This window comes from Curcuma longa, chromosome 2 (assembly GCF_044706935.1).
Source record: "Curcuma longa cultivar G26 ecotype Majalengka, Jawa Barat chromosome 2, ITB_CL_G26_1.1, whole genome shotgun sequence".
Classification (NCBI taxonomy): Eukaryota; Viridiplantae; Streptophyta; class Magnoliopsida; order Zingiberales; family Zingiberaceae; genus Curcuma; species Curcuma longa.
The window spans coordinates 519,035-531,525 of record NC_133862.1 but is presented as its reverse complement, the minus strand read 5'-3'; the positions used below and the strand labels follow the sequence as shown (position 1 = coordinate 531,525).

Sequence of the window (12,491 nt, the reverse complement as noted above, 5' to 3'; positions counted from 1 at the left end):
ATATATATATATATATATATATATTATGACCTAGACTTAACTCACCATGTCGAAATAATTATTTAAATCAACTGGCCATTTTAAATTAGCTAAGGAATTGACAATCCATTAGGTCATATCAACCAGTTCAGATCCTATTACAAGTTCATCCAAGACATTGTCAGGCTCATATCTTCTGTATCATGTTAGATGTGATTACTTCTGTCATACCAAGTATAGTTTGTCAAGAAGTCTTCTAGTGTTTATATAATTATTTCCTTCATCCTCTGCTAAAGTTCTGTTTGTGTAAGAGACAAGCATTGACATGATCATTTGAATTATTCCCTTACCCCGGTATTGCCTGCACATTATCGTAGGAAAAGAAAAGGTTCAGCAGCGGTATAGAATCATGGTGAAATAACCAGATCAGGCCCCTTGTAAGGCAGAATTTTTTGGTTGCCCCATTTTAGAAATACCCTATCAAGCATTAGAAGCTCAATGACGCGTACGTTTAGATTTTGTGTTCAACAGTTTTTCTCTAATGTCATTCCAACCAAGAATTAGAAGATCTTTTTAAATACTAAATCATAAATAAACAAGTGCCATATACTTTATAATATTGCCAGATGATGGATATTTTTAATAATCATATTTAAATTTGATTTATTCCCCATAATTGCAAATTCACTAATAGCCATTAATATTTGTCATTTCCATTTGATCTTATCATTCCAATAGTTCTAAGATATCGTCACTTTCTATTATTTTTTATATTTCATTATCATAAGATTGATTGTTGCTGTGTTGCAATAAATTACTGAGTTTGCACAAGACTAGAAATTTTATTTTGGTATAATATTTTTGAAATTCCGATTGTTGTGGCAAATTTACAACTGTTGTTACACACGATTTGCCAACTATGAGGAGCTAGCTTCGACCTTTATTGCATGCCTAATGTTGTGTTTCCCAATGAGAGAAGAAAATCAAGAAGGAAATAAGGTGAGAAAGATTTAACTAGCTGCACTTTCCCTCCATTTCCTTTGATGAAGGGAAGAGAAAAGTGGAGTAATCTTTCCCTACCTTTTCTCTATGTTGCTTTTATCTTATTTAGGTGGAAACTCACTTTTACATGGAATGAAATATAAATTAGAGCTTACAAATTATTTTTTATTTTCATATCCATTTTTATGTTTTTCTTTTCTTATATGAATAAAGTTTTAAAATTTTTCTCTCCTTTCCTTTCATTAAAGGACACAATGGAAAGTAGTTCAACGGTCTGAAGTTTCAAGCCATTTTGGTTGACATAGGTAGAAGTTATCATCCTGCATGTCAATCACCACACGTGATGCTTCAACATGGGCATTGGAGTGGTGATGCACAATTGCACATCAAGAACAAAGAGGAAGAGAGAGGAAGAGAAGAGAGAGATCGAGGGAGAAGAGGAGATGGGAGAAGGCACCTGAGAGGAATATGAGCATGATGGGTTGTAGGTATTGGGCTGGCATTGTGGCAATGGGCGAGAGGGATTAAGGTGGGAGTGTGAGGAGAGAGAAAAGACGAAAAATCAAATACTTCATAACCTTATAAAAAATATCACTAATTTAATTAAATACAATTAAAGCGAACTATCGTCTATATATAAATGTGGTTGAGGTTTAAATGAACAAAAATAAATCCAAATAGTGTGGTTTGATCCCACTTGATTATAATCGCCATCTCCATTTCCACTTGACCCTAAAACTTAAAATATTAATTTGATTTAGTGCAATTAGTTACATAACAAGTTTTAAAAATAATTTAATGCAAAATATTTAAATAGGATAAAATTTAATGTTTAACATCATTGAAGATTTTTTTGTCATGTTTTGACTTTTGTTACTTTGGAAGAGATCAAGGAATCGTGTGAGCAAGCATTTGAACGACTACTCTACTGAACTTCTGTTCCTTTTTTGTGTATTCTCTTAGCTTTCATTTGAGTGTAAAAAAGGCTAGGGTTCAACATGACACTTTTGATTAAATAAAAATGTATTTGATTAATTTAAGAAATTAAATCATTTATTTAGTTTTTGCTAGTTTTAATATATTCTATTAAAATATGTTTAAAATACATAATGATTGCAATAGCTATACACTCGTAAGATCAAATTATTTTGTTTTCAAAAATTTACATACTAGTTCTTAAGCAATTCAAATGCACATAAATATACATGAAATTAAATTAAAACTTTTAGGCAAAAACTAACCAGTAGTTAAATATATGAATTGTCTTTCTCATGAAAATATAAACTATATGAAAAATCAAAATACATTGCCACTTACATGTGAAAAGCAATTAATATCTTAGTCACATAGAACGTTTTGATGAAAACATAATTTGGTACCTATGTAGTGCAAAAAATTTAAAAACATTAAAATTATGCATACTGAAGTCATCAGAAACCTTTGTGGCTCTAATTCATGTTTCATGAAAGACGTGGTGGTTATTGACTTTTAGTCTTATATATCGGCATTATTATGCCCTCTTAATGATATTTCTAACACTTGCATATAATTTTTTGACACTGGAATAGTGTCAACCATATTTTGCAAAAGTTAAAATAGGATCCCTTGTACCATATGTTTTATCAAAAGGACAAAATTTGGTCGTGCATGTGCATATGTGATAAAACATATTGGTCAAAATTTGGCTGCCAGTGAGATTAAACAAGGGGCAGAGGTCTTTTTGAACTTGATAAGAAAAGCCGTCTTTTTGTTTGTTCATTTGTTTGTTTGATAAAGAGGGCCTTGGCAGCGTACTATTTAACACAACATGAGGGTCATGGACATACCGTGCCTTCTTCAAGTTCAAAAAGAAGCATTTATCTCATAACATTATTTTGATTTAAACTTATGGGTGGAATTGTACTTGTATCACTTCCATTCTGCCAGGAGTGATAATAGCCTTGCTTCCCTCAACCAAATTATGCTATTCCAAGGCCCGTTAATTTTCATCATTCACCACATCACTTGTTTGAGCACTTATATCCTCTAAGCATTTTGATTCTGGAAGAGTAGATGTCATGACTTTTAGCATTTGCCTTATTTTTCCTTAATTATATCGTGTTTTTTCTTCTAATACAGATCTTGGTTGATGTACGTGCAGATCCGAACCTTCTTGTTGCATATGGTAAGCATTAATTCTTTAGGAGATAAGTCTCCAGTGTGGCATTGTGAGAGAAAATTGATGCAATTATCTAGCTCAAATTCGTACCACAATTTCTATCGCATTCACTTAAATTTGTGTAAACTTTGGAACTTGTGTAGTGATTTGCGCTCGACTAATTACTTATGAAAATGTTTGTCCTTGTAGGGATGGTATTGGTTGGCCTGGTTACCCAGCTTAAGACATCTAATGTTCGGTACCCATACATTTTGCAGACGCAATACTCATTGTGTGCCAACACCCGTCACGACTATCTATTGTTCTATTCTTACTCTAAAACAAATTTAATGTCCTTGGGTACCCAAAACTCAATTGAGTTAGGTAGTCATTCCGTGAATACTCAAAAAATAGCCCTGCTGCCATCCACTTGGTTTACTTGGGCGAAAATATAGTACCTTATGTTCCAACATACACTTGCTAATCTCTTAAAAGAATATGTCCTTAAAAGATTGGTAACTCCTGCAAAATTTAGGATTCTTTTTTTTTTCATAGAAGCTAATGTACCTAGACGAAACCAATTCTCGTTGCTTTAGCAATAGTTTGCTATTAAGTTGAAAAAGGTGAATTGCTGCAGTGACTTTAGTTCATTCTTGTTATACCATGTCACTCTATCAGACATAAATGAGTTAGCGCGAGACATATATGCATTACAGACAGATTTGTTGTATCTATTATGATAGTATCGTTTTGTCTTTTCGCTGCAGTTGCGGAAGAGAATCTTGTAGCCAATCAACAGCCAAACAAGGTAAATGCAAGTCCCAACTGGCAACAATACTTGTTAGCCTTCTGGTTTACTTTACTGGGGTTCCATTGACTTGCAGGACAGATTTGATCATCCATATGCTTCCTTCCTGTTCTACGGAATCGACACAGCAGGTGACTTCATTCCGATAAAGCAACTCCGTGAAAAATATAATAGGCCACGACATGAAGTTCCTGTGGACAATTCTGACGAAGACAACGATAGCAATTTGTGAAAAGTTGTAGTTTTTGCTCGGATAGTCTTTGATATGAAGCCATTCTTAGTGGAGGCCTCTAGGTTGGTTGCAACTACAATGGTTTTACTCTACGAGATCATATTATGGATCTACTGGTGTTGCTCAGCATCATTTTCCTTCCATCTGGTGACTGAAAGTTATAGGAGGAAGATATTAGATATGTAAATATTCGCATCTCGACTAAGCGGGATTACGAGAGCTCCGCGATGGATATTCACATCCGAATGAATTGTAATTATTATAAACTTGCCATCTTTGTACTATCTTTGAAAGGATGAAAACTAATGGAATCAGTTATGTGTTTTTTGTTCAGTTAATGAGAATGAACAAGACAAGAATCAAACATGAAGAGGGTAGGAGTGATTCATGTGTACAGATCCGAATTGGATCTGGGCCAGATCCATAACGGGTCAACGGGTCAGTTTTTGGCCCCAAATTAATTGTGAAGTGTAGGTTTTGTTTTGTTTTGTTTTTCTAATTTTACTGTTTAAAGTTTTATTATTAATTATTATTAATTTTATTTTTTTAATGATTGAGATTATTTGATAATTTTTTATGAAGGATTATAATTTAGTTTAGTGATTGCTATTTTCCACTCTCTAAATAGGTTATTTATTTTATTATTTTCATATCATTTTCTCTATTTAATTTTGAAATTTTAATTGCTTTCAATTTTAATGGAAGGATTGTTTATCTTAATCTAGTCTTCAAATATGGATTTTATTGACATTTAATTTATTGATGATAAACTATATCAATTTTTAACATTTAAGATATAAAACAGTATCGAAAATTATTCAGAATATTTCACCTTTAAAATTATTTATTTTTATTAAATATTTTTAAAAAATTATTTTTTCTTTCAGATTATTATTGAAAATCTTCTGTAAATTTTAATTAGACGATAATTATGAATCATTGAAGTGACATATTAAAATTGAAACACCTGATAAAAATTGGAATCGAATTGTCAAGATTTTTATCTATTAGTGTGGAGGTGCTAGGTCAAGTTTATTTAAATATTTTGATAATAAATTAAAAAAAATTATTAGTCAGATTTATTTTTTAGATTTTTTTTTTAAAAAAAATTTATATCTAAATACATATTTGAATATTTTTGTTAAAGATCGTTTAATCTACTTGCTAAACATGTTTCCCCAATTACATTCACTCGTATAATAAAAAATAATAAAAAGAATTAAATAAAATTTAATTAAAGAGTTTAAAAAATTAAATAATAAAAAATATGTTTTAATATTTTGAATGATAATTGATAAATTTGAAATTCAACATATAAATTATTACATGATTTATTTTAATCTAAAAAATTATTATATTTATTTTTTATAAAACACTAATAATACTAATGTATAATTATTTTCACATCAATATAATATATGTAATAATATTTATGAAATTTTAAAAGTAATTAATGATGTAAACCCTAAAAACTCTCCCGTGTTTGTTATTCTATTTCTTATTTAATTATGATGAATTTTTATAACATAATTTTAATTTGAATGAATATATTATGGATGAATTTTTATCTCCTTGCGTGTTAGTAATGAAAATAAATTGAGAAAATATTTTTATCATTTTTGTTATTTATTTGGTTGCATTTGCTTTAAATCCAGACTTAAATTAGATATTTGTATGAAATATTGATTATGCATTATGATATTTTAATTCTATTTAAAAATTATTCTTCTCTTGATCTTGCTAATATATATAAAATACTAAAAATAATTTATATTATACTTATAAAAATTATATTTTAAAATATGGATTAGAAATTAATAAGCGTGAAACATAAAATATTAGTAAAATTTATAAAAATATAATTTTTATTAAAAGAGTGGACAAAACAGCCATGAGAATGCTCAAGTTTTAGATAAAAATTTGAGAATTATTTTATTATCATTTTTAATTTTAGTGAAATAGACAAGAACTTTAAGACTCAAAATTTTTTCGCTCTCTTTATCACAGCAAAAGAAATTTTACTTTGTCTAATATTAACCATTGTTGTAGAATAAATGTTTAGTTTCAGAGATAATATATTAGATGAAAGATGATTTATTTTATCTCATGACTCTTTAAAAGCACAAACATTGCTTAATGATTGGATGAGAGTTGCAAAAAAAAAAAAAATGCAACTTTCAGATGACGAGATAGAAAAATTTGATATCGAATTAACTAACACTATGAGAACGAAAAATGAAAGTAACAATCCCACTTTCTAAGATAATAAGGATAAAAGGTAAATGAACTACGTAAGCTTTGATTTTCTTATATCTTAAGGGGGTACATAGACAATTTAAATAAGTATATTTATTCAAATTTATACTTTTTTTAAAATTAAAAAATAATACTATTGAACCATCTTAAATTGTGAACCAAATTATAATTAATGATTTCGAACTGTGAATCATAATTGCTTTGGAAAGTTAAGATTAAAGATCAACATTCTTAGAATTGTTAAATTGATTATTGACAATTTCAAATCGTTGAACCATTGATTCCGAATCATAATCGGATCTACTTACAATGCAGAGAATAGGGGAAATAAAATTAGACATAGGTGCCCTTATTTTCCTTTTCTTTTCATTAAATGGGCATCTCTTTTTTAAAAAATTACTATATGACTCCAAACTATCCCAATTCAAGGCAACCCTCCCCACCTTGTTATGCTCCCTAAATCCTTCAAAGTTATCCTATGTCTTTCCTTTCCAATTTTAACCAATTTTATTCCATGTAACAATCTTGGCCAAAAATGCTTCAAGTATCTAATTTGTTCATACTTCCACTAAAATTGTGTTTTATGTAGCCCCTAGAGTCATTATATTTAACAAACTCAGATACATGGGCTCAACAACTTGGAAAATAACCCCTTTCTTGCATTCTCTTGAGCCTTTATAGTCATCCTATTTCTCTGTTTTTATTTTTGATTAGCTTAGATCCATATAACACTAAAAATAATTGACTAAAAAAATGTTGAGTCAATTAGAACAGAATAACGACTTGGAGATTAGATAAAGGAGCAATAGGAGCTCGTCAAGGTTGGCGAAAAATGCTTAAATTCTTACATTCCTATGCTCTGTTGTTTAATTTGTAGCCTTATTCTTGTAAGAAAGGACTTTGCCTTGAAGTGCTATTACTTACATAAGCTAATTTGTTGTTTAGTTTTCTGTTGTAAGAAGTTATTGTAAGAGGTTTCTCTTTCTTTAGGAAGTAGAAAGACAACAAGATTCATGGGGTGACTTTCCTTGAGTCGTCCTTGGTTTCTATTTGTTCAATAGTGTGGTGAGGAGCTAGTGTGATGATGTGGGGTCTTATATGTCCTAGTGGAGAAAATTTGAATGTGTTTTGTAGCATCCCCTCCGTTAAGTTCGAATAATATTTGATTCGTATTTAAAATTATCGAATTCGATCTGAACTTGAACATGTTTGATAATTTTTCGAGCCGAATTCAAATATATAATATTATGCTCGACTATTCACGAGCTGCTCATGAGCTTTTATTTAATTTTATTATATATTTATTATTTTTTATTATATTATTTAAATTTGAATAATTCGAATTGAACTCGAATAATTTAAGGTATTTCGAACTAAAGTTTGATTCTATTCGAATTAAAGTTCGAATAATTTGAATCAAACTCGAGCTCGAATTATATTTCGAATCAAACTCGAGTCAAATATTATTGATATTTTTGAGTTTCGAATCGAATTCGAATATCATATATATTTCAAACTCGAATTCGAATATCAATATTTTTATATTATTCGATTCGATTCGACTCGTTTGCATCCCTACACGTGACATGTGTCTTTGCTACATGATCAAAAATAAGTGTGATTTGGGAAACATATTTAGCAAATGAGTTAATTGATTCTCGACAAAAATCTTAAAATATGCATTTAAACAAAAAAAACTAAAAGAAAATTGTGCTACATAAATAAATATAGCTAATGATTTTTTAAATTTATTATCAGAATATTTAAATAAATTTAAATCGGTTCCTCCATTAGTTGATAGAAATCTGGATAATTGCATTTGAGAACATTCGACTCTAAATTTTACCGGGTGCTTCGTTGTAACGTGTAACTTCAATGATCCATAACTGCCACTCAATTAAAATTTATAGTAGACTTTGCAATACTTATATTTTATATGTAATTCTGATTTTTTTTCAAAATGTTTAATAAATATAGACGATTTCAAATGATAAAAAAAAATAATCAAATAATTTAATCATTCAAAAAATAAAAGTTTTAAACGGCCAGAATCACTAGTTGACTGTCAATTCCAACTATCATATTATTTTAAAAAAATTAAACCAGCGGTTTAATGATTAATTTGAGATCGAAATCAGATTCGACTCAGTTCTAGATAGGCAAATTCTAATTTTTTTCTGCAAAAAAGATGGAATCTGTCACCCCAACGACCACATACGATCGGTCTTACGATCATCTGTGAAGAGGTAATAAATTAAGAAATTACAGTTGATCATGACAGAGGAGAGTATTATTCGGTTTCGAGATTTGAACTTTTATCTTTTTTTACAAATCTGTTCTATCGTAACCAACTCAGTTATACCTTGAGGGCAGCAAATTACAATTTCAGTCCATCTAACTGAATCAACGGCTAATCTATCGATTACTCCAATTCTAATAAATGGGTCCGATTTGTATTCAACTTCTCATCCTTTTTCTCTTTCCTCAGGTGGAAATGCTTTTAGCTTCTGCCACCCAACCGCATGCGTTGTCGGCTCTGCAAACTTTCCAAAATTAAAATACGTACAAGGCTGACAAAAACAAAAAACAAAAAACAAAAAGCAAAAAACAAAAAACTTTAGTGACTCCTTCTGTCACCTTTCACTAATTTATTATAATAGTTCGAAGATCATAAACATCTTCTTTAAACTTTTTCAAAAATCAATCGAATAAATAAAAATTTTATTAGTTGGCAAAGGCGTTCTTATTGACTTATCCATCGATCTAATAAATTCAATCTTGGACAAAACAATAGGACATTCTATTTTAATTTTTTATTAAAAAACACTCTATCCCACTATTCATTTATGTAAAATTACTCAATTACCTTTCCAATACTATTCTATTATCTCCCAATTTAGAAATTGGTCCAACATATTATTGCAACTACAAAATCCTTACTATAACGTGAATAAAAAAAATCATAATGATAAAAAATTATAATAATTATAAAATTATAAATTATAACTGCTATAAAATTATAACGGCTATACTCAATTTAAATAAAAATAATAATATTAAAAAATTGTATTGTAGTTAGATAATTATATATGACTTGACTGAATAATAGGATAGAACACTTTTGCCATTTAATCAACCGCATCATCAATGGTGACCAACTCTAAAATTAATTCATCCAACCAAAACAAAAAATATAAATCATTTTAAAAACTTTTTTAATAGAGAGATTGCACCTTATACTTTGTCATAAAAAATAATGCTTATTCTTGTTTGATACGATGAATCTTTATTGATCTTACATGACAAACAAAGTGAATAATCAATCTGCAAGCATCAAGAGGTCAATAATCTAATCATATTTAACCGGCCCAACCTCAACCTAATATTCTTGACCCGACCTCCATTGCTCGGCTCGGCTTCAGACCTCTTCGGTCTTGACCAGTCCGACCTCTTCAGTCACTCGGCCTCGGCCAGTCCAACCTCTACAACTCGGCCTCACTCGGTCTCGGACAATTTGACCTCGACAGTCACTCGACCTCACTCGACCTCGGCTAGTCCGACCTCGGTCGCTCTCAACTATTCGACCTCCTCGGTCTCTAGGTCTCTACACGCTCGACCCTTGGCCTGACTCCAACTCGGCCTCTCTCAGCCATCTTTGCACTAAGAGACGACTAAGCATGCGAGCTCTGCCAAAAGATTAGGACGGTTACTAGATTCTTAGGCCTGGTCCTCTAGATCCTCCTGTGTTTGTACCCACTAAACAACCAGAATAATCCGTACGCCGAGCCATAGGATGGTTACGAAGTTCATAGACTTAGTTCCCCAGATGCTATACCCTCTGCTCATTTATCAACAATGCTCAGAAGCTGTCTCCTCAGATACCACCACAGTCTGCCCTCATGTCAGCAGGAATGTTTCCTTTGGATAACTATATAAACTCTCCGCAAGTATAAAGAGCTCTCTCGAAAACTTCAACTACTTCATATTCTTCTCTTTCTACTTCCCTTTTCGTCGAAGTAGCTAATCCTTGATACCTAACTAATTCATTCGTTTAACTTTTTTTCTCATATCCTTGAACCAGCGGAGTCAACAACAATTGAGATAGTATATATTTAACTGATGACTTGACCGTCTACCGTATCCCATCGGAACATCGTTAAAAAAATATTAAAAAAAGATTTTCGTACTTATTTATTTTTAATTTTATAAAAAAAATTTATTTATTGTATGAGTTTCTTCGTCTGTCTGCTGAGTTTGCACTTTGCAGCAGTAATAAGTTGTCCAAACACGTTAACTGCTGTTTGTGGGCCCACCCACCGGCTCGCTCCACTGTGCTTCCGCGTGTTCTTCGCCGTCACATCTCTCTCTCTCTCTCTCTCTCTCTCTCCCGCGTTGCTTAATTACTCTGTGGCGCAGCAGCACATGCCATCACTGCTGTGTTTCTTCTTCCTCCCATTCGCCACGCTGATCCATCTCTCTCCACAAACTCCGATTAAGACTTCTTCTTCAGATCAGAGGAGTCAGATCATGGCCAGGAAGCTGCTCCTGCTGTGCTTCTTGTTCCTCTCCGTCAGGTGGTTGGCGTCGGCAGACAGGTTCAGCGTCGGCGACAGCCAGGCGTGGAACCCCAACGTCAACTACACCGCCTGGGTCGACAAGCACAAGCCCTTCCATGTCGGCGACTGGCTCGGTCCGTCCCGCAATCGATGATTCATTTTTCTTTTCTTTTTCTTCTCTTTTTGCTGGGTTTGAAGAGGAATTTGATGGTGGAATTTGGGCGTCGCAGTGTTCTACTACCAGCCGGGAATGGCGGACGTGGTCCAGGTGGACGAGGCCGGGTACAACAAGTGCGACGCCTCCGTCTCCATCTCCAACTACAGCAAAGGCCGGAGCTACGCCTTCCAGCTCAACCACACCGGCGAGTACTACTTCATCTGCAGCCGCGGATTCTGCTACGGCGGCATGCGCCTCGCCATCGTCGCCCAGCCGCTCCCGCCGCCCTCCCCGCCGCCCTCCTCCCTCAAAGACCTCTCCGCCGCTCACCGTACCTGCCACGCCCCGGCATTCCCTCTGCTCGCCGTCGCCGCGGCCGCAGCCGCTCTTCTCGTGAGCAATTTTCTTCTGCAATTCTTCTGAAAGAGAAAGAAAGACATTCCGACTGTTGTTATCTGCAAAGAAACAAAACAATTATGTTCGTAATTTAATGGTGTGATAGGAGAATGCAATGGGAGATCTGATCCAGTTCATTTCCAAAGCTTTGAGCTTGGCTGCGGAGTGACGTATCATTTGCGTTTCTTGCTTTATTTTGATGATCGATAAAAATTTTTTTTATAGAATTGGACCAATCACTTTCAGAATTAATCAGTTCAAAAAATTAGATATTTGCAATCTAAGTGAATTGGATCTATATTCAATGACTTTAGGGATGCATTTAGGTTCCGAGGAGCATCAAAACGTTGTTGGTTTGGTAACTTTGATAGTATGTAAAGAGATGAGTTCGTAGATGATAGGTTAAGGGTGATATGAAATATTCCATGAATGTCATAGGCAGCATAGTTGAGTTGGTTATTGCAGAACAGATTTACTGCAGTAGGTAAGAGTCGAATCTTAGCGAAGTAGAAGCAATGTCCTCCCCGTAGTAGTCAATTGCAACTTCTCAATTTACCTTCTAACAGATGATCGTGAGACCGACCGTGTGGAGCCGACAGAATGACGGATTTTACCTTTTTGCTGCAATGACAAGAGATGATTCTATGTAGGAAAAAACTTGGAAGGCTTAGTGTACCTTAGGTTTTATTGAATGCAATTGGCCCAAGTCAAGGCTGACTATGGTATGAATTGGATTTGATGTTCGAACAATATATTTGATGGTTTGATAATGTATTAAGTAGGTCCAATTAGATTAAATACTTGATCATGGAAAAAATTAAAATGTGAGTCATGATTAACTGGATACTTAGCCGGAGAAAATTTGATAGAAAGTTAACAAGGAAGAAATCCAAATGAGTCAAAGGTGATGTACCATTTGATTGAGAAGAAGTTCAATCAGTGTTGACAATAGAAGTCCTAATAGGTAA

General features: G+C 32.8%; 2 protein-coding genes across 2 annotated transcripts in view; both read left to right on the top strand.

Annotated features, from left to right (window-relative positions):
- Window positions 1-4,491, top strand: part of LOC141821741 (clp protease adapter protein ClpF, chloroplastic) — a gene marked incomplete in the record, with an annotated part of 22,996 nt that extends 18,505 nt beyond the window's left edge. The window contains 3 exon segments of the mRNA XM_074709092.1: window positions 3,100-3,145; window positions 3,886-3,926; window positions 4,003-4,491. Coding sequence (XP_074565193.1) covers window positions 3,100-3,145; window positions 3,886-3,926; window positions 4,003-4,158 — 243 coding nt within the window.
- Window positions 4,492-10,917: 6,426 nt separating this feature from the next.
- LOC141822262 (early nodulin-like protein 19) lies at window positions 10,918-11,750 on the top strand. The gene is made up of 2 exons (XM_074709703.1): window positions 10,918-11,104; window positions 11,201-11,750. Exons 1-2 carry the CDS (start codon window positions 10,942-10,944, stop codon window positions 11,548-11,550), a joined length of 513 nt encoding a protein of 170 aa, XP_074565804.1. The 5' UTR covers window positions 10,918-10,941; the 3' UTR covers window positions 11,551-11,750.
- The last annotated feature ends 741 nt before the right edge of the window (window positions 11,751-12,491 follow it).